Source organism: Panthera pardus, unplaced genomic scaffold, assembly GCF_024362965.1.
Source record: "Panthera pardus isolate Hobbes unplaced genomic scaffold, ASM2436296v1 HiC_scaffold_16, whole genome shotgun sequence".
NCBI classification, from domain to species: domain Eukaryota; kingdom Metazoa; phylum Chordata; class Mammalia; order Carnivora; family Felidae; genus Panthera; species Panthera pardus.
In genome coordinates this window covers 54,159,985-54,182,967 of record NW_026526721.1, presented here as the reverse complement: position 1 = coordinate 54,182,967, position 22,983 = coordinate 54,159,985, and the positions used below count along the sequence as shown (strand labels likewise).

The window sequence follows — 22,983 nt, the reverse complement described above, 5'->3', positions numbered from 1 at the left end:
CTTTACTTTTCTGTGACTGCCTCCTATAACTCTCCCAACTCTGATGCTTCTTTCCCCTTGTGTGACCATAGAACTAAATGAAATACATTCATTGCTATTCATTATATAGTGCTAAAAGTCATATCAACTAATAAAAATGTATTTTACATGTATTCAATTATATGTGACTAACTGCTGGAAACTTTATTAAATCAATACAACTGCTACAATCCCATAAGCTTGCCTTTTGAAATGGTCACACCATATGTAAAGTAAACTAATTTAGTATGCACTCCCAACAGCTTTTTATTTAACCCAACAGGAAAAACGGTTCTTTTATCCTTGGTATAAGAAAGCGTATATAATCCAAATAACCTTTTTCTATCTTTTCACTTTAAATCATATGAACAAAAACTGTACTGTAGGTAATACAATGTAAGTGTTCGTATGTTAATAATCAGTGGTTTAGAATTATCCCCAAATTACCTTAAGTCAAGTTTTCTGAATAAACTTTCTTTTTTTAAACTTAAAAGCTGTACATTTGCACATTGATACATGTGTACATGCAGAAGGAAGGCAGACACAAAATAATGGAAAAATACAGTTCCACGTTTCTAACAAAAATAATTAAAATAGGATGCAAGGCGAAAGAAACTAGAATTTACCACCAACAGCAGAATAGATTTGGAGGAATCAAATGTGATCTGAGAGACACCCTACTCTACTGCACTCACCTGCATGGGGGATTCACATTTTAGGCTGAGGCAGACAAATAGCCTTGCCTCCCATCTGAAGGTGGAAAGTGACAAATGGTAGGGTGAGGTGCAAATGGAAGTAGCAGACACATGCATCATTACTGTGTCCAAGTAAAAGGCACATGGGCTGGGTTTGTCAGATGAACAGTCATCTGGACAAAGGTCACCACTCTATAAAATGACAAAAGACTTTCAAACAAATTAACACATTTGCCATGAGGGAAAAAAAATGTAGTTTTTAAAGAAGAAAGTCCCAGTTGTGACAAATGCTGGACTAGATGACAGACACTGGTTAAAAGCATGAATTAAAGTCTCTGCCTTCAAACTGTTTACAATCCACAATTAGTCACACAAACATACTATTTCTTTTTACATGTGGTTTGTAAGCATTCCCCTGGTTCAAGCATGAAAAATGATTCTTCAAAGGATCTGTAAAAGGGGAAGTGCCTATGGGTTGAAGAACAGAAGGCAAGAGAAAGGCATGGAGCATGTGGGGTTTTATGGAAAATGGTAACTGAGAATTCACTAGGAGGGTCAATACTCTGGTAACACCATATTAAGCTTGCAGATACTTGATGTAAATGAGCAGTAACAAGACAACATTCATTAGCTCAATCAGAAATATATTGAGCAAAAGCATTAAGAATGTGGGAGACAGAGAAAAGAACACACATTCCTTGTCTTTAGGAATTTAAAGCTTACATGGAGATGCCATAAATTCATGTAAAGACACACTTGAACACCAAATAAAGGCAGAGGCAGAAAGAGCCTTGGGGTATGAGGATGTCTGTCCTTGGAACTGGGCACCTCATCAATCACTTGCTCTGATTCAACTATAAGAAACAACAGAAAGGCTTAATCATTTGTTGTGGTGAGGTTATCAAGAAAGGGATTACAGACAAGGTTGAGTAATGGCAAAATGAAGGAAGACTGTATACAGTATGAAGCAAACAGCTGAGTGAAACTTTGCCTTCTGGTCAACTCCGTGACAAAAATCCATCATTACAGGATTTAAAGGGTCAAAGAGATACGCCCCATCCATCTGGATCTTTGGGACAGAGTTCTTCATGCTGGGCATGAGAGGGAAACCTGTTTTCATCCAAGAACATCAATCACACAGGCTATTGGTCTAATCTTGCAGATAACTAACCTCTTGCTAAAATACCGATTTTCAAAAATTTCCCATTAAAATAAAAATTCACATCATGGCTTCCAATTGTTTTCTTTAAATTTCCAATTGATTAGATAACCTAAGTGCATCTACTTTACAGACAGTTTATTATTTATACATGATGCTCAGGAAATGTGGGCTCTCTTCTCTCTGACCCCAACCACCACAACACTGTATTAGCAGTAATAACAAATCACTGTTATTCAGAGTGGTATTAAATACATACCCTTTGTCATGGTATTTTGCCAACTTCATATATGACAATGACATTATCATATACCAAAAAACAATACTCTATGTTAATATTTTAAAAATTGGGTCACAACATTAACTATTTTTCTGGATCATTTATAAGAAAGGAAATTTGACCCTAAAAAGCACCTTAATGTTAATGAAAACTGTACTAACTGTTCTCCAATTATTTGTTTTTAATGGTGGTTGGGGGAGGTGCCATCTAAAATCCAGTAATATTTCTAGCTATTATTGCAGTCTAGATTTTCTTCAGCACAGTGAAAAGAGAATGGCAACCTTGGTGAGGTCCAGGAATAAAGAATCCTGTAAATGTCTATACAAATAAAGACAGCTGAGAGGCACCTGGGTGGCTCAGTGGTTTGAGGGTCTGACTCTTGATTTCGGCTCAGGTCATGATCTCACAGTTCATGGGATTGAGCCCCTCTTGAGGCTCAGGGCTGACAGTGCAGAACCTACTTGGGATATTCTCTCTCTCTCTCTCTCTCTCTGCTTCTCTACCCGCCCCCCCCCCCCAAATAAACAAACAAACAAATAACAAAGACAGCTGATTCTGGTGCAAATATGAGAAATACTACTATGATAAAAAAACAAAACAAAACAAAAAACAAACAAACAAAAACAACAAACAAAAACAAACCTACCAGAACTGTGGAGATAAAAATTATCTGATTTTTTAAAAAAGAGATAGAACATATTTTTTATTTTATAACACTGCAGGGGTCTAAGTGACCCCCAGCATAATAAATTTTGAAACAGTTGTATCTCTTCAAGGGGGCAGCAGAAATCACATTACCCAAGGGTGGAAGAGGGAAGGGAGATACTTGAGAAGTGGCACCAATCTGTACAGTCTTAGTTCCAGGAGTTCTAACTCTAAAATTGTTCACTTAGGGGCGCCTGGGTGGCTCAGTCGGTTAAGCGGCCAACTTCAGCTCAGGTCATGATCTCACGGTCCGTGAGTTTGAGCCCGGCGTCGGGCTCTGTGCTGACAGCTCAGAGCCTGGAGCCTGTTTCAGATTCTGTGTCTCCCTCTCTCTGACCCTCCCCCGTTCATGCTCTGTCTCTCTCTGTCTCAAAAATAAATAAACGTTAAAAAAAAAATTTACAAAATTGTTCACTTAGATAATAAAACTCAACAGCACTATGTGACCTGAATTATTTTTACTAGGTATTTTTAATAGGGAGAAAACTAGACTATATTATGTGACAGAACACTGAATTAAGTTTATGGTTTTGACAGAATAAAAATATTTTAAGTCATACATTAACCTGTAAGACTTTCATGATAAAGCCACTCCAATAAAAACTATATACGTCAAAAAGTGACTTGAATAAGTGACCAGGGAATTGTTTGGTTCTACTATAGGGTTATAAAGGAAAAATTGAGTTGGCTGTGGATATGGTTACCTAAATTGGCTGTAAAGATTATCATGGCAAGATTAGTTCATTTTCATATATAAATTTTTGAAAGGACTACTTTACTCCAATGTAGGTAAATCAGGGGAAAAGTAAATTTAACTAGCACAAATTTCAGAATTTCTTTTAAAATATAATTTTTTTAGGGACAGCTGGGTGGCTCAGTAGGTTAAGTGTCTGACTCTTGACCTTGGCTCAGGTCATGATCTCCTGGTTCATGAGATTGAGCCCTGCGTCAGGCCTGCTTGGGATTCTCTCTCTCTCCCTCTCAGTCTCTGCCCTTCCCCTGCTTATGTTCCTCCCCACCTCTGGAAATAAATAAATAAACTTTTAAAATAAGTGAATTAAATAAAATAAATGAATTAATTAAAGTAATTTTGTTAATTTTTAAAAAGTAGATAGGGATCTGGGTAAATAAAACATTATTTGATTTCTGAAAATGTATTACTAAATTCATACATTAACTAATTTGAATTGTAAAATGTGTGTTTTCTTCTAAAATATGTGCTCACTAAGGCATACTAATTTAGATTTTCTCTTTACAAAATAATTTGCAGCATGAATTTGTAATTTTTCAAACAGTACAAAAATTAATTTTTATCCACATCCCTTGAATGATCATCAACTTCAAAGTAATCAAGAGTTACTATAGTAACATCTTACAGGATATTGGAGTATTAGGTCCCTCCATCAATCTAAAAATTAATATCTGAAACCAATACCAAAATGAGTTCTAAGAGACTCAGTTTAAATTCTCAATATATCACTTGCTGTGGGATCTATTTTTTGTCACTAGTCATGGGTTCCTTATAAAGTCCTTATAATTTTATTTGATTTGAATATTTAACTGTTAGTGTTTACTAACTAAAAGGACTGATATTTCCAAAATCAAGTAGTTACCTCACTTTACACATCTATCTGGTTAGAGGCTATCAATCACACTGAATAGTATCTGCAAGTTGAGCAAATGATGTAATTAGTTTTGTTGGTTCTTGTGTTTCAGCTTTGTGTTTTAGTAGGCTTTCATTGTGTTAACATGCCCTGATAAAAATAGTAAATAATTACTTTGTAAAGAAGTATCAAATACAGACAAACTTAAGTTTTCTTATCAGGAATAAAAACTATACTACCATTTTAGAGGTGCCCGGATGGCTCAGTGGGTTAAGCATCTGACTCTTGGTTTTGGCTCAGGTCACAATCTCACAGTTTGTGGGTGAACCCCCACATTGGGCTCTATGCTGACAGTGTGGAGCCTGCTTGGGATTCTCTCTCTCTCTCTCTCTCTCTCTCTCTCTCTCTCTCTCTCTGCTCCTCCCTCAGTTGTGCATTTTCTCTCTCTCTCTCTCTCTCTCAAAATAAATAAACTTAAAACAAAAAACTACCATTTATAGCATTTTAAGCTCTACAACAGAATGCTTGTATGTACACGCTTTATTTGCATTTTACTCAACTCTATGAGGGCAGGCATCTTTATTGACCTTTTACAGAGCTGGAAACTCAGAAAGGTCTGAGAAGGGAGAAAGTCAAGTATGAGAGCTCAAGCTCTATTACTACTAACTTGCATCCTTGGATAAATCACATAACTGTTCTGGATCTCAGTGTCATCTTTAGCTTCTGCAAACAACCCCCCCCCCCCCCGCAAAAAAACAAAAAAAAAAAAACCAAAAAACACCTACCTTCTGGGATTATTCTAAGTTAAATATTTATAAAAGAACTCTGGGAAGAATAAAGCAATATTCAAAAGTTGATTATTATCATCTCAAAAATAAACATTTAAATATTTTTTTCTAATGCAGTGAGAAAGTCCTGATATCTGGAATATAGGAATGACAAAGGTCTCAGAAACAAGGCCTATTGTGAAGCATGGAGTCCCACGTCTTTGGTTTAATTACCCACATCCCCCAAAAGTAGTGGGGACCCTAATTACTCAGAAAATCCCCTATAAAATAAGTCATTTCATTAGACATAGCCAAAAATGACTGGCACAGAGGACAGAAATGTCAATTGGCCGCTGAGGGTGGACCCAAAAGCTTTCTCATGGAAAAGCAAAGAGGAAATTCAAAAGAAGAGTTAAGAATTATTTAATACACACGGGCACCGGGGAGGCTTAGTCAGTTAAGTGGCTGGACTCTTGATCTCAGCTCAGGTCATGATCTCACAGTTCCTGAGATTGAGCCCTAAGGTGGGCTTCATGCTGACAGCGAGGAGCCTGCTTGGGATTCTCTCTCTCCCTCTCCCTCTTGCCACACGCTCTCTCTCTCTCTCTCAATATAAATAAATAAACTTAAAAAAAAAGAATCATTTAACATATGGAGAAAAATGTGACTGTAACTTAACTGTTCACATAGGTCTCACCAAATTACAAATTATAAAGTAATTGTTGTTTGGGATAAATGTGTTGAATTTTCAAAAAAATTCAAAAGGCATTCTGAATGCTTTAAGTAAGGACACATATAAACAAAATTTTAAATAAAGTTCCCAGGATAAATATATAAGATAAAGTGTTTAAGGGAACAGCAAAGTTTCATCCCCCTGGAAATCACTTATGTGTAACACCAGTTTCTCAAGGATGCTGGAAAAATGAGGTTCCACTCTAGTTTAGTAGTATGCAAGGTGCCACAGTATGCTTCTAAGAATTCAGACACTGTGATGTACATGATATGTGATAGTAAACAAAAATTCTCTCCACAGTTATAATGTATGAGAAAATCAGAGTCTACCTTCTTTGGAGAAGAATCCATTTCTAATAAAGCCAAGCAAGCGAATAAGTAGGTTAGTTTTATCTTAAATATGAAGCAAGAACTAATTGCTAAAAACTCCATGGAGTTTTATAGTGATGAGAATCTTTGCTAGAGTACCGATGGCAACAGATACCAACATTTACAAAAGGCTATTATAGTTTACCTTCACGTTGCATTTTATTGCATTTAATTCCATCACTGTTTTATTGACATACAACTGAACCTTCAAACTTGTCAGCCTGGTCTCATGCTTTTTGTCTTTACATCATCATTTCCTGTTAGTTACACATATTCTAAGCTCAGGGGTAAAACAACCTTTCTTGTTCCTGAAACTGTTCTTACTATCCCACATCTGCTTTTATCCCTGCCTTTCTCTCTGAATCCTATACTAAATCCTACGACAGATTCCATCAATTCCATAAAGCCTTTTCTGAAATATCCCTACTGCCCCCAGCACAAGCAGACTTTTCCCATTACAACTGTGACATTTTATTACTCCCATTGTTTTAAGTTTATTTATTTTGAGAGAGACAGAGATAGTACGAATGGAGAAGGGGCAGACAGAGAGAAAGAGAGAGAGAGAATTCCAAGCAGGCTCTGTGCTATCAGCAGGGCTCGAACACACAAACCACAAGACCATGACCTAAGATGAAACCAAGAGTCAGATGCTTAACCAATTGAGCCCATGCACTCTATTGTTACCATTTTTTGCCATAATTACTCAAACCTCTTATCTCATAGGCATCTAAGTGAGCAAGATATATGAAGAGTATGGGAGTCAAACAGTCAAGAGTATCCCAGCACCACAGTGCATGACTGATGAAGATATTAACTCCCAAGAGCCTTAGATCCCTGCTCTGAAGAATGGGGAAAATCATTACTGACTTAACAGGTTTGTGCTTATGTAAAACATCAAGCTTGGAATGAACCAATTAATCAATAAATGCATGCATTTTGCCTCATGCCCCTGATCCTACAAAAAAGAAGGGATGGGGTATTACAAAGTCACTCAAAACTATTTTTAACTTTCCAGATCCTCTCCTCTTCTTTGCACTGACTCTGCTCTTCCTGAAGGTCTAGTATGCAATCTTCTAAAATGAATGTAAATTAATTAATTATGATCATTAGTTTAAGTGACAAGTGGAAGGTTCCAGCAATTCTTTGGGAAAAAATGCAGACTTGTAGTTCTGTATTTGTAAGAGTATGGACATAAAGATGTGAAAAGGAAAAGGAAGGCTGTTTCTGTGTCCCTAACAAGCAGTCAGTCACACAGTTAGAGCTTGGGAGCATCCACAACACTGTACCATCATGCACACTGCTGAATTGAAGAAAACAACCCAGGTTATATCCTTAAGATAGTATTTTTTAAAATTACTTATAACCAGTTATTGCTCTAATGAGATTCATCAGAGAACATGAAACCCTCATTCAACCCTCCCCCCGCCCTTTTTTTTCTCAACAATGCAAACTAGTACTGGGCAGTAATTCAAGAAACTGAAAACAAATCCCACAATGGGTATTTCCTCTCACCAGATGCACTAAAATAGAAGATAATCAGGAGCAAGAAAAGCGTCAGAGAAAGTTTTAACAGATAAAAAAAATAAACTCTCCAAAGCTGTATTACTTACTAATCACTTCTGTTTTAAAAATATATCCCTTTTTAAGTATTCACATTCACACAAAAACTATACTGATAGAATATGTCTTCTTCCTTTAGAGAACACACTTAAAATTTGGTGTTTAAAATGAAGAGGTTACACATATGAAACTTTTAAAAATGCCTGCCTGGGAGTGAGGGCCTTGAGGAACGGAGACCTTATTCGTCACTAGCAACCACCACAAGACCTGGTATACTCAAGTCACTCGATAAGCTTTTGTTGCTTAAGCTGACATTGCAGTTAAGGCTGCAATATTAACACACAAAAAAGCACCAGCACAATTACGTGCACTTTAATGTAATTTCAAAACCATTTAGCAAATAAATTGAAACAAGTCAGTATCACTTATGGCTAGAAACCAATTATATAATAATTCGGAAAGTAGCTGAACCTTCCACACTTTTAACTACAAATGAGAGCAGTTCGTAAGAGCAACTGGAAACGAGGCAAATTGCAAGGTGGAAGATCCACCCCCACCTGTAGTAGATTGCAGGAGGCCACCCTAACAGATTTCATTACAGTGCCACCAGGACAAATATTGTGAACCTAAGTAAGTAATTAGCAAGAGATTTCCTGTATGAAAATAATACTTCCTCCTCTTAAAAGTGGCCACCTATTGGGTTTGTAAATTAGCGGTACTTAAGAAAAGGCAAACAATATACTTAGGATAGGCTGCATGTTATCAAAAAACAGCAATCCAAAAACAAACTCAAGTGTTTAATTATAGGAAGCTAATGCGGTTCCCTATGAGGTTTTAGATAATTGTTTATTTTACCATATAAACATGACTATAAAAAAATCTAAGGCCATTTACTGGGAAAGTGCTACTGTTAATTACTGTTATACTAGCTGAAATCTACTGAAACATTTAAAATCATGTGGGCTACTGGAATTGATTTTAATTTTCCAGGTGCCCCACATAGTTGAAATCCTGTCTTTAACAACAGCCAATTGACAAAGTCTGTGCCATCATTAATTACATAACAACTATGCTAATCATATACTCTGGATTCAAATATCCTTTAACATTGCATAAGAAATATTTATGTTACATGTTAGCCTGATAAACAACTCAATAAAACCACAGCAATTGGAAGAATTATTTTCCCACATACTGAGATGTCTAATAAAATGTGTCACTTGAAACTCTGTATTTTTGTCCCCTGCTGGTTCAACTTTTCATAGAACTTAACCAAATGTTTGGGTGGCAGGGGTTTTCATGAATCAAGATTGTTAGCAAGCTACAAGGTTGAAGGAACAATGTGAGAATTACTCCTTTCAAGTTTAACCTAACAACCATATTGCTTTGCTTTTCCTTCACTTGCTAAATCCATTACATAATACATTTAAAAAGCATGATGAATTCACATTAATTTCAGAGTAATTTAACAACAGACTGGTATACAGTTTTTGAAGGAATTTAGTCACTGATAGGGTTTCAGAATTGATTAATGTCCCACCTCTCGAAACAGCCTTCCTGCATGGAAGTGTTTCTGTGTATACAGTGTTTACATGCCTGCACATACCACAATTTATCATGTTTCACTGCCGTGCATTCCTTTACTGGTTTTAAATATGCATGCTGCAATACCTACAGAACAGAAATAAGTCAAAGGCACAATAATGGTGCTTATTACAAAAAAAGGAGGTGGAAAGGATATAAATTGGTGTCCAATTTCCTCATTCTAAGAACATTAAAAAAAAAAAAAGGGGCTGAGACCCAGAAATTGACTTAGATACTGTCACAAGGTTATTTAGCATTAGGACTAGATCAAGACTTTTTCCCATGACACAACTAGAGTAACCTAAGATTATTATCTTTACCATGGGCATTCTGAGAGCAGAAGCTGGGTTCCTAGAAAAAAAATTTTTAAACCCATCATTCATAATAAATAAATTACCATTCATAAAAATCAACCCTCTACATCAATCCATGAAGTATATGCAATGAAAAAACTTGGTAATTAATTGTTCTTGGCACCTCCACCAGCATTTGCAAGGTGGACTTGGAATTCAGGAATAGGAAAAAAGCTCTTATGTTTTCACTGAACACTTGCTTCAGGATTCACCTTTGTGCTGCTAGACCTTCAGCAGAGACTCCACATTTGCTGACAGGGGTATGGGATTGGTTGCTCACAGCCACCATTAAACCTTGTCATTGTAACCTACCTCCTTGGCCATGTCTGTGTATTTCTGCTTTTCCTTTGGATCTAGAACAGCCCACCAATCAGCCAGTATCTTGGTAGCACCTCGGTTATCAAGCCGGGGGTGTTCCTGTCGTACAAGGGAGCGATGACGTTTGCAAAATAAGAGAAATGCATTCATTGGTCTCCGGGCTCGCTGTTCTGGTGATTCATCATCAGTCTCACCAACATCTTGCTCTAGGCCATCGGCCCCAAGAAGTTGAACCTATTACCAACCAAAACAAAAGCCAGATGTTTAACACATCCTGGACAATTTTGCTTTAACAATCAGTTTGGCTTTCAAATTGTATTTTTTTACCTTCATTTAAACAACTTACAAATTGGAAAAAAATTAATCATCAACCACTATTAGTGGTTGATAACCAACTTACAATGCCTTCTGCTTAGTTTCTATAGCAACCTGTGCATGTCTCTATTACAGAATACATCATGTTATAATTGCTAACATTTTCCCCCTCACTAAACAGTGAACTCTTTGAGGACAAAAGTTATTTACCTGTACAACCACAGCATCTAGTTCAATGGCTGGTACAACATCAGTACCTAACTAATAAATAAATAAATAAACTCAATAAATAAATAAACTCATGCTGTGATATATGCGTCTCAAGATTAACAACAACATTTACACACACACAAAAATATATGAATATTAGTTGTTTCTCCTGTTTGGAAAGTGCTTTTCTACAGCTAATAATGTGAAAGTGTTTAACATAAAAGTAGGTAATAAAAATGTAATGTATGCACATCACAAGTGGAGCCTCCTATTGTAAAAATCAAAATAGACATTTAACATTATTTGAAGGAGGAACTATGTAGTAAATTTTCAAGCCTGTAAATATCATTTAGTGAAATGCTATGATGACAGGAGTAAATTCACTTGGGCTTAAACCTTCAAAATAGATTCTGAATCCCCCTTTTCCTCAGCATTTCATTCAATTCCCGGTCTTCAAGGACTTCCACAAAGCTCTGATCCTGCCCATCCCATCTTGTAACTGTCATTCCCACTGCCTGAGCCTATGGCCTAGTCTTTCTGCCTCCTTTTTTTTTTTTTTTTAATTTTTAAAAATGCTTATTATTTTTGAGAGAGAGACAGACAGAGAGAGAGAACAAGTTGGGTAGGGGAAGAGAGAAGGGGGGGGCAGGGGATCCAAAGCAGGCTCTGCACTGACAGCAGCCAGACTGATTTGGGGCTCAAACTCATGAACCATGAGTTTGTGACCTGAACCGAAGTTGGACACTCAACACACTGAGCCATGCAAGTGCCCCAGGCCTAGTCTTTCTGCTTCTAATCTCTTTCGGTACTTCTTGCACATGGCTGCAGATACCTCTGATCACAGAACCTTAGAATATATTAGGACTGTTAAATATCTTCTAAGGCTAAAATATGATTCTATGAGATTTCTTGAAAACAGTACAACCACAAACAGAAGTCCAGAAGGCTTACTAAAGCTATGTCTTTAATTTCCTGTTTCATAGTTAAAATCAAGAAGGACTAAGGGAGTTGTTAATCTGCATCATATAGTAGAGCATTACTTCTTCAATTTGAGTGGGCAGTGGAATCCCTGGAGGTCTTGTTAAATGAAACACAGATTGTTGGGTCCCATTCCCAGAGTTTCCAATTCTGTAGGTGTGGAGTGGGCCTCCAGAATTCATATTTGTAAAAGTTCACAGGTGATATTGATGCTGTTGGTCTGAAGATCACACTCTGAGAACCACTACTGTAAGGCAACGGTGTTCTTCTACATCACGTTTTATTGGGAAACTGCGACAGCTACTCTGGTATGAATCACTAGCTTAATCCAATTTGGTATTTTTAAAGTCTTGTAAGTTTAAATTAAATATTGCAAATGCATTTAATTAACCATCAATTATCTTCAAACAAAATAATACGGTGGAACAATCTTGAAGTCATAGCTATCTGATTTGGAAATACATTAGAGATTATTATTGGGAGTGAAGGCTATAGATTTCACTTCCTCATTATGTATACAATCATTAACAATGATTTGCATTTTTAAGGAATATTTATTTAGCATTCTGAATGCTAAATAATAAGGGATATTTAGTTAGCTTTCTAAAGTAAGAAGCTACAGATAAATCAAGACATAAAAAGTATATTACATAGGTTGAAGAAATAATTACATTTTCCCTTCAGAAAAGAATAACTTTTGATTCAGTTACTAAGTTATAAAACTCAAGCCAAGAGCTGGAAAAAAAGATAAATAAGACAAGATCCTGGACCAAGGAACTTACTGTTTGTGGAGGGTGGAGGGGGAGGAGAAAGAGAGAAAAGCAAATTAATTAAAAAGCAGTATGATGACTATTACAAGGAGCCAGTGTTACAGTGAAGCACTAGTGGAAGGGTGGAAGCTCACCAAAGTCTCCCTAGAAACCGTGTTGTCTGAGCTAGATTCTGAAAGATGAATCAGAATGTGTCAGGTAGTCAATGGAGAGACACGGAAACCGAAAAAGGATTAAGGCTCGATGACTGACTGATGTACAGTTCAATAGCACCGGTAGATATAAGACTAGAACATGGACCCAGGACATGAGGTTGTAGAAGTAGGTATGGATGGACGTACTTCATGAAGAATGTGCTCTGTCATGTAAAATAACATGCATTTAATCCTATAAATAAGTAGTTGCAGACTGTAAAAAACAAAACAAAACAAAACAAACAAAACAAAACAAAACAAAAAACACCTTAGGGGGAACAACATAGGTTATCATATTTTACTACAGATTATTTATTTTGCCAAATATGAATATTAAAAAATGTTGGCAACTACTATTTAATGTTACAATTATCTCATTAAATTAACCCCCAAAACGAATAAACAAATGAATAAATAGATAAAATTATATAAAAGTAAAAAACTCTCTATCTGGACTTAAATTTTTCTTTCACCAGGGCCCACTAATACTTTGTAACAAATCAACACTTGTACCAGACCAGGATATGGAAACCACAGCTGGATGCAATAGAGAGCCATGAGTGGTTTTCAGCATAGAAGAGACATCACCAGATTTGTATTTTAGGATAACTCCTATCAGCAGTGTAAAGCATGAATTATAATATCAAAACGAGAAGCAATCCAAACTAGAGAAACCATTTCAAAGTTCGTTTCAGCTGTCCAGGTGAGAAAGGAGACAGGGTTGAATTAAGGCCGTAATGATAAGAATGGAGAAGTAAGAACACAGACAGTATTTATTTATGAGGTAGAGCCAAGAGACTTGGTATCCAGTTGGATTTAACGGTTAAAAAAGGAAGAGTGCTTCTACCTTTAGTGGCAAGATTCCTTCATACACACCAGAGAATGCTTTTTCTCAAATGAGAGAAATTAGATAGGGTTGGGAGCAGAAAGATCAGTATCGGGTAGGCAAAATGTCAGGTGGTTCTCAGCAGAGATGTCTTGGCTGGGATTATGAACTGAGGTAAGAATACAAAGAAGGCAAGACTAGAAAAGTGGATGAGATCACCAGGTGTGGACTGAAAAGAGAAGGGAATTCAATGATTCCATTCTTTCTCTCAGTAACTGTGTACTGGGCAACTGATAGGGACCAGGCACTGTTCTAGGTGGGGCGGGTAAATCCATGAGCATATGAATTCCCTGCCTTCATGAAGCAGAAGAACAGCACAGCCAGCCTTTCATTCTGAACAGATCCCTCTGGCTGCTCTGTTGAGCAAAGACTGGAAAAGCAAGAGCAGAGGCAGGCAGAGCAGCAGAATATATGCTAATCTGCACTAAAAATGGTGGTGGCTTGGACCAAGGAGGCTGTGGTGACCTTGCTAAGGAGGAGTCAAACTGAGAACATATGTAGAAGGTATGGCTTGAGAATATGCTAATAGATGGATGGATGCATATGAGACATGAGCAAAAGAAAACAGATAAGCTTTCTGATGTCACCAACCGGAAAGTTGGGGGCTCCCATTTACTAAGGGAAGATACAGGATGATGGGGTTCAAAGTTTCATTTTGAACACATTCAGACGGAGGTTCTGATTGGAGATCTAAGTGGATATGTCAAGAAAACAGTCAAAAATATCAGTGTAGAATTTAAGGATTGAGAAAGAAATTAAGAAGCCCACAGTGGGCCACGTGGGTGGCTCAGTAGGGTTAAGCGTCTGAGCGTCTGATCAGGTTGTGATCTCACGGTCCATGAGTTTGAATCCTACATTGGGCTCTGTGTGGACAGTGAGGAGCCTGTTTGGGATTCTCTCTCTCTTTCTCTCTCTCTCTCTCTGCCCCTCCCCTGCTCGCTCTCTCTTTCTCTCAAAAAATAAAGAAACAAAAATTAATTTTTTCTTAAAACAAGCCCAGAGAACACCAATATTTGAGGGCAGAATAATGGAGGGGCATCAAGAGAATGAAGGTAGGAAGGTGAGGCTGGGAGTAGAAACAGTAACAGAAGGCAGCCTCCAGGACCAAGTGATCGACAGGCACAAATATGTCAGAAAGATCAAATCAGTATCAACTTGGCAATGGCCTCAAATAGAATTAGTAACAGTGGTCTCTCTGAAAAAAGAAGGGGAAGGAAAAGATGGGTGAGTGAAATAAGTATACAGATGAGTAGAGGAAGCTGAAGGAATCGTTTCTGGCGGCCTCTATTTTCTCTGTAAAAGAGGAGAAAAAGATCAACAGTGAGAGAGACTATAAAGAGGATCCAGATAAGATGTCTGAGAAACAGGAAAAACAGAAAAAAATGGAAGCTGACCCAAGCCTAGAACAAAAGACTGAATGGATGTCAAAGGTCTGCAGGATACTAAAAACAGGCTTATAAAAGTTGTAGTGACACGAAATATGTACTCATTTATTCTTCCATTGAACATACATCTATTCAATACTTGCTATGCGCCAGGCACCATTCTAGGTTCCAAGGAGTAAGAGGAGGATATGTGGGGCAAGACCTCTGCTCTTACTACGCTTATATTCTAGTCTGGCAAGACAGACATACACAGGTATACAGCTAAGCGCAAGTTAAATGGTAAGAAACGCCAGGAAGGAAATCCTTGGACATGGAATGAGTTGGGTGGGAGGGTCACCTGAGATGATGAAGCCCCATCTCTTGGGGAGGTAGTCCTTGTGCTGAGAGCTGAATGAGGAGGAGGAGGAACCAGTTCCGCGTAGACTTGGAGGAATGTGTGGCTTTCTAAAGTCACCTGCATGGCTGTGTGACCTTCTAAATGAGAGCTGGCTGCTTAAGCATGAGACCAGAGAAGGGGACGGAGAGGACTGACTGACCACAGAGGACTGGTGGGGTTGAAAACAGCCAGATGTCATGAAGGCAGTGGAGATGAGGGCCGTAGCAGCTGCAAGGCTGTCCACAGAGGCAGGGCTAGGCTGAAGCAGAGAGAGGCCAGAGGGGCAACGAGGTGGGTGCCAGGCAAGTGCGTCAAATTTTAGAAATACCCCCATCTCCACTGCATTGGAGTGCTACCATATTACCTGAAAATCATTAGTTAATAGACAGAAATACCACTGAAGAAGATCTGTTTCTGTCTAAATGATTAGGAAGTACAGATACTTTAGAAGCCCTCAATATCTGGAATAGACATATACATTAAGTAGTTAAATAGGATTCAAGTTATACAGACTTTTAGAAATGCATCTTTCTCACCAATCACTGTAGTTTCTGGAATGAATATTCAAAACTTCTATGTTAAACAGAAGAATTACCTTATCAATATCCTCCTCTTCGTCTTCCTCTTCCTCCTCTTCTGAAAAGTCAAGCAGTTTCTTTGCTAGCAATGGATGCCACTGAAGACACTTTCGTTTTGGTCGTTTTCCAGCCCCTTCTCCGTCTGCTGAGTGATCTTTATTTCTATTACTGCCTTTCATTACTGTGACCTGTGGTAAGGAAAAAAAGGAGAGAAACAGAGAGAAATCAAAGTAAATTTGATTAAAATTTGTTTATTTAGCTTCCTTAGCTTTAATTGGATTATAGTTTTAATGACTAAAGTATCTACCAGCTCAGGCATTTACTGGATTCAGTAAGAATTCTAAGTACATAATCAAACATTCATTTTAGTTGGCTGAATGGAGCTAATAAAATTTGCCTTTTGTGAAATCTACTTCCTTCCACTCCATAACTTCAGAACTCAAAACCCGAATACAGCAGTAGGATGCCTACAAGTTACTGTCACCTGTTCACACTTACTCGGGGTAGTGTTTCTCAAAGCTGTGCATCAGAAGACTGTGAAAAGATGGAGAGAAGAGGTGCTCACAGAGGTGGCCCTCCATACATTCTCCAATGGCTCCCATTTTATTGTAATAATTTACGTTTTGCACTCTACCATAAGATAAATCTGAGCCTGGAGGGTTAGTAAGCAGAAAAAATACTCTGTAAGCATCAAATGTTTGGATTAAAATAAAACTATTTCACAAGATGACACACAATTTTTAAAAAGTAGCTGTGTGCAGCCTCCAAGGACCCAGTGCATGAAGTCACTGTAGGTCACTTAGCAAGATGAGCACCCTCTGTCCCCATCTGTGACGCACATAATCACAAATATTTTGCATCTCTTCATTACATATGCACCCGAATCCAGTAACCAAGTTTTGCTCCCTAGGCTTTTTGTTCTTGCTCTTACCCTAAAAGGTGATTGGCTGAAATAGCTAAGCAATGACCAGCCTATGATGTGACAAAATCTTTTCAGAAGCCTAAAAACTAAGTTACTTTTGGATGACTTGAAAAACATTTTTTCTTAAAGATAAAAACAACACACATTCATATTTGTGCTAAAAATAGCACAAAATGAGGTTTGCATTCTCCATCACACCCAGCACCACGGCCAAGAGGTAAATCACACATGTCAATTTCTTATATGCATTCTCACAGTATTTTCCTAGTTCAATAGTTCTCATTCATTCATTTTAAGTAACAATATACAAATTATTGTCCATATGTACTCATGCAAAAATTCAAATATCCAAATGCTATCAACTTAAATGGTTCATGCTGATGATTACAAACACAAACACAGTTGCTGATATCACAGAAAAGTATAGCCTTTTTGGTCAGTAAAAGTGTGCATTGGTCCAAATGCTTGCAAAGTGGTATCAATAAACTTCTAATGCCGTGTTGCTAAAACTAGATTTTCATAAAGTTTCAAGATTCATTCTGTTCTGAAGCCTTTGAAACAACATGGCATAGGCAAATTTATCCTGTCTGTCATTGTTTCATGTTTCATGCTTAGGTCTTCCTCATTTCAAAACAACAACAACAAAAAAATCATTAATATTTCTCTCTAGCACTGGCATGATTTCATTATAAAAAAGAATTTTAATACTGGACCAATCTGTAATTCATTCTGATAAAGGAAATAAGGATCTTATCCTTTTTTTCCCAAATAACTAGCCAACTCTCCCAGCAGCATTTGTTAACTAATCCAGCTTTTTCTCATTCCTTTGAAATGGCCCTTTTATCCTAAATTACTTTATGTGTACATATCTATTTCTGGATTCTCTTCTGTCAATGATCATTTGCCTCTAACCTGTTTGCCTATCCTTTGACCAATTTTAAAAACCTTAGGGACTACATCATTCTGTATCTTCTTTTATATACAAATACAGCAGTAAACACAGCCATTTAGAAATTTTAACTTGCACAGATCATGCTCATCTAAGCCAACACACCTTTACCGTCCTCATTTTGTAATAACTACAGAATATTCCAAAATAAAAATGTATTGCAATTTATTCAATCATTCCAGTATTGATAATCAGATTATTTCTTATGCTGCAGTAAAATCTTTATTTTAATAAAATTTTTTAAATCTCCATCTTTATAAAAATCTTCAACTTATTAAAAGCTATGTTTAGTCAAAAGAAGGAGGGAGAGAAAAAGAAAAACATGTTCCTATGGCCTTTTTTTTTTTTATTTATTTATTTATTTATTTTTTTTAAACGTTTATTTATTTTTGAGACAGAGAGAGACAGAGCATGAACAGGGGAGGGGCAGAGAGAGAGGGAGTCACAGAATCTGAAACAGGCTCCAGGCTCTGAGCTGTCAGCACAGAGCCTGACGCGGGGCTCGAACTCACGGACCATGAGATCATGACCTGAGCCGAAGTCAGACGCTTAACCGACCAAGCCACCCAGGCGCCCCTCCTATGGCCTTTTTAGCAAGAAACTTCTGCTGAGTCTCTGAAGCAATTATATGATTCATGTGGCTGCATCGAGAGTGTAAAAAGTTACTGAAAACTCTAAATGGAATTAGTTATCTGCTATGCTCTTAATAAAGCAACAAAGGTTTCTCGTGAACTGATAGACCATAGACCATTTAACAATTCTCATTCTATCTATAAATAAAATTTGGCACAGGCAACCCAATTTCCAAAAATACCAATGCTATGTAGAGAGAAGAGGAAGCCGTTATTTTTGTGGCTTATTAATCACTTCAGGATGAGCTGCTTGAGTGGCAAGTAAACCCATATGGTGGCCCCAATATTTTCGGAGGTATAACATTTTTATGGCCTTTTGTTTTCCACTTAAAAAAATCCCTTTAACATTTCTTATAAGGCTGATTTAGTGGTTATGAACTCATTTAATTTTTGTTTGTTTGGGAAACTTTATCTCTCCTTTAATTCAGAATAATCTTGCCAGGTAGATTATTCTTAGTTGTAGGTTCCCCCCGCCCCCCTTTCAATCCTTTGAATGTATCATGCCACTCCCTCCCTTCTGGCCTACAAATATTGCTGCTAAATATTTGATGGGTCTTATAGGGGTACCCTTGTATGTAACTAGTTGCTTTTCTCTTGCTTTTAAGATTCTCTTTAATTTTTGACATTTTAATTATGATGTGTCTTGGTGTGGATCTCTTTTGAATGCATCTGGTCAGGTGCTCTCTGTGTGTCTGTTTTCTTCTCCATGTTAGTGAAGTTTTCAGCTATTACTTCTTCAAGAAGTTTTTCCCTCTCTCTTCTCTTCCTGGCACCCCTATAATGTGAATGTTAGCATCCTGTTACTGTCCCAAAGGTTCCTTAAACCTTATTTTTCACAAAATGATTTCAGGAGTAGTGACTCATCACTTACATGTAACACCCAGTGCTCATCCCAACAAGTGCTCTCCTTAGTGCGTCCTTATTTTTTTTAATTGTTTTCTTTTTGCTGTTCATCTGGGGCGATTTCCACTACCCTGCCTTTTAGATGTCTGTTCTGTTCTGCATCATCTACTTTGCTGTTGATTCCCTTCAGTATATTTTTCATTTTGGTTATCGTATTCAGCTCTGACTGGTTCTTTTTTATATTTTCCTTCTCTTTGTTGAAGTTCTCACTGGGCTCATTCATTCTTCTCCCAAGTTTGATGAGCATCTTTATGACCATTATTTTGAACTATTATTTATCAGGCACACTTTGTTTCATTTAGTTCCTTTTCTGAGGTTTTGTCTTTCATTCGGAACATATAATTTTGCCTGACTTTCTGTGTTTGTTTGTATGTATTAGTAGGCCAGCTAAGTCTCCTGGTCTTGAAGGAGTGGCCTTACATAGGAAGTTTCCTGTGGGGCCTAGAAGTGCAATGCCCCCTGGTCACCAGGACCAAGTGTTCCAGGGGTGTCTCCCGAGTGGGTGGTGTACAACCTCCCGTAGTGGCTAGATTGGAATAGGTGCAGGTGCTCTAGTCAAAGGGCTGGCCCCAGCCTGGTTGGCTGCAGTGTCTGGCCATGCTATGGTAGCACTAATGGGTGGGCCTGGACTCCAGTGTAGCTGGCTAAGAGGCCTGGCTACTATGGTATTGCTGGACAGGGCTGGCCCCTTGTGTAGCTGGCTGCGAAGCTTGGTTATGACTGTTGTGGTCATGCTAGTGAATGGGACTGCCTCCCTCCCTGAATGCCAGCTGCTTTGTGGGGACTCTAATCCAGGCTGAGGCTATATGCTGGGTGCAGTGGGGCAGGATCTTTTGGGGGCAGGGGGGACACACAGAGGTTTCAGCCAAGGGCTCTTGCTGAGTGTAGTGAGATAGACCCACTCTGGGGAAGGCTGGGGGTGCTAGTCCTGGCCAAAGTAACTTGCTGGGACAGAGGCTGCCTGGTGGTGGGGAGCAGCAGGAGAGTGGGAGCCACTTTGCTTGGTTGCAGTATCAGCGAAGGCTGCCCACCAGGGCAGGAGCCCCTTTGGAGGGATGTCTTCTGGGGTGAGTCAGCAGAGGAATGCAGGGGGAGGAATGAGCAGTGCTAACAAGGTAGATGGAGAGTATCAGAAATGGCTCCCACAAGCGACAAGGCTAGCTAGGTCAAAGGAAAGAAAAATGGTGCCTTCCAGTGAATGCTTCCATTCCCAGAGAAATTTCCTACAGATCCCTGCTGCTCTGGCATATACCCTAAAATTAGTCAAAAAACATTCTTCATATATGGTCCAGGTGTTTTTCAAACTGCTCTCTGCTGGGTCTTAGAGCAAGGGAGATTGTGCGTGAGTCCTTTAACATCAGAGTCCTAGTTTCCCATAGCCCTCTGCTCACCTGTTGTTAAGCCCTGCTGACTTTCAAAGCCAGACATTATGGGGGCTCATCTTCCTGGAGTAGGGGACTGCCCGATGTGGGGCTGGACCTCCTTGCTCCTCAGAGAGAACCTCTGTGTTGGTGATATCCCTACTGTGTCTCTGCCCCTCCTACCCTTCTCGGTGTGGCTTTTTCTTTTTATCTTTAGTTGTGGAAGACCTGTTCTGCTAGTCTTCAGAGAGAGTTGTTCCATATATAGTTGTAGTCTGAGTACGTGGTCTGTGGGAGGAGGTCAGCTCAGAATCATCCTACTCTGCATCTTAATCCTATCTTTGTTTATGTAACACACTTTTTATTTATTTATTTATTTATTTATTTATTTATTTATTTTTATTAAAAAAATTTTTTTTCTTAATGTTTTTATTTATTTTTGAGACAGAGAGAGACAGGGCATGAGCAGGGAAGGGGCAGAGAGAGAGGGAGACACAGAATCGGAAGCAAGCTCCAGGCTCTGAGCCATCGGCACAGAGCCCGATGCGGGGCTCGAACTCACAGACTGTGAGATCATGACCTGAGCCGAAGTTGGACGCTCAACCGACTGAGCCACCCAGGCGCCCTTGTAACACACTTTTTAAATAAATAATAAAATAAATCAATGGGAGACTAATTAATTATGCTATTTAATTATGTGTGACTGTGTTTAAGTACATGTGCCTGTGTGTGTGTGTGTGTGTGTGTGTGTGTGTGTGCGCATAATTTTAATATTCAAAGACAAAATAGTATATACCAAGAATTAAATTAATGGATGGTACATGTGGCTTTGAGGCTCAGAATAATCACATTCACATGTGATTTCTTTCCCATGTAGTGGACATGCCACTATAGATACTGTATGTCTTTTCTGATAATCCCCAAGTTAATCTCTCCTTCCCCAGAAATCCACTAGACTTTGCACTGCTAACGACACCACATTTTCCCTTGAATTACAATTATATGGATACATCCTACCTCCCTCACTAGGTCTTTTATTAATGATCCAAGACTATTTACCTTTATGTGCTCAGAAGCATCCTGGCTCAGTCAGTTGTGAGAGTTGTTACAGGCAACCATGTGAATCCCTGCACTGAATGGTGATAATTCATTGTTTTCATACATCCAAATGGCTTAAAAATTAACCCCTGTATCTCTCATTCCCCTGAATTCAGATATTTTCTCTTGATTGGGAAAAAAAGGGTGACTGAAAACTACGTGTAACTGTGACATGCAAGCTGCGGTGGCATGTGGTGTGTAAGAACCATCAGCCACCTGAGCTGTGGAAGAAGAACAAAGGAAGAGGGACAGAAATATTTTTACCATTCATTACAGATGGAAACGTGAACAAATGAACTGGACATGATATACTTTGGACAAAATAGTCAGGAAATGTGTAACTGATGTAATGACTATGAAATACCTCAAACTATAAACTGGATACTTTAATAATTGATAGTTATCTGATTACTTTTTAATTTCTTACAGATCAGTTTTCACACGGTTGAAAAGAAGAAAAAGAGTGGGGGGAGATGATGCTCCTGATGATCAGTCAGAAGTAATGAGAAAATAAGAAAGGACAATGAAAAGAAAGGATGACGAAAAAGTAGAAGAGACAAAGAAGGCAGACTTTTGAGACTTAAGCCCATTACTCTTCTTATTTCAACAATAAAGAGAAAGCTGTTAATTTCTGACAGTAACAGAGGCTTACACTTGTAATTATTTTGCCACTAAAAACCCCATGTATTATAAAGTTTGGCTTCCTGTTCTTGAACAAGAACAAATTAAGCTAACCTCTATACACAACAAACGAAGCAACGGGCAGACTTTATTTAAAAGGGGTCATTTTCCATTCTGCACTGCAACTCCAGAATAACTGAAATCAGATTATTTAACTATCAGTGGACTCTACTTGAAAGACTCAGTACCATCAAATTATGCTGCTGAGATGGTCAAATCACAGAAGCTAAAGGTCCTGATCCAAAATCCTGAATATTATTTATCTTGTAATAACAAACCAATCCGTGTGTGCCTTCCTATGCCAAGATGAGTGACTCTAATTAGATAATCACTGTTTAACTAAATACAAGCCAACTTGGTGATAAATTTTTAAAAAGTTAATTTAACTATTATTCAGGTTTTCATTTTATTTATTTTTAAATGTTTATTTACTTTTGACAGAAAGAAAGCATGAGCAGTGGAGGGGCAGAGAGGGAGGAGGACAGAGGATCTGAAGCAGGCTCTGTGCTGATAGTAGAGAACCTGATGCAGGTCTCGAATTCCCAAACCATGGGATCATGACCTGAGCCCAAGTCGGACACTTAACCAACTGAGCCACCAC

At 38.2% G+C, this 22,983-nt stretch overlaps 1 protein-coding gene across 8 annotated transcripts in view; it reads right to left on the bottom strand.

Moving 5' to 3' along the window:
• BBX (BBX high mobility group box domain containing) overlaps positions 1-22,983 on the bottom strand; it is a 282,740-nt gene that overhangs the window by 87,601 nt on the left and 172,156 nt on the right. For all 8 annotated transcript variants that reach the window (XM_019448262.2, XM_019448264.2, XM_019448259.2 and 5 more), the window contains 2 exons: positions 15,854-16,024; positions 10,139-10,378 (listed from right to left, as the gene is read on the bottom strand). In XM_019448262.2, coding sequence (XP_019303807.1) covers positions 10,139-10,378; positions 15,854-16,015 — 402 coding nt within the window. In that variant the 5' untranslated portion in view covers positions 16,016-16,024. The remainder of the gene's footprint in view (positions 1-10,138; positions 10,379-15,853; positions 16,025-22,983) is intronic.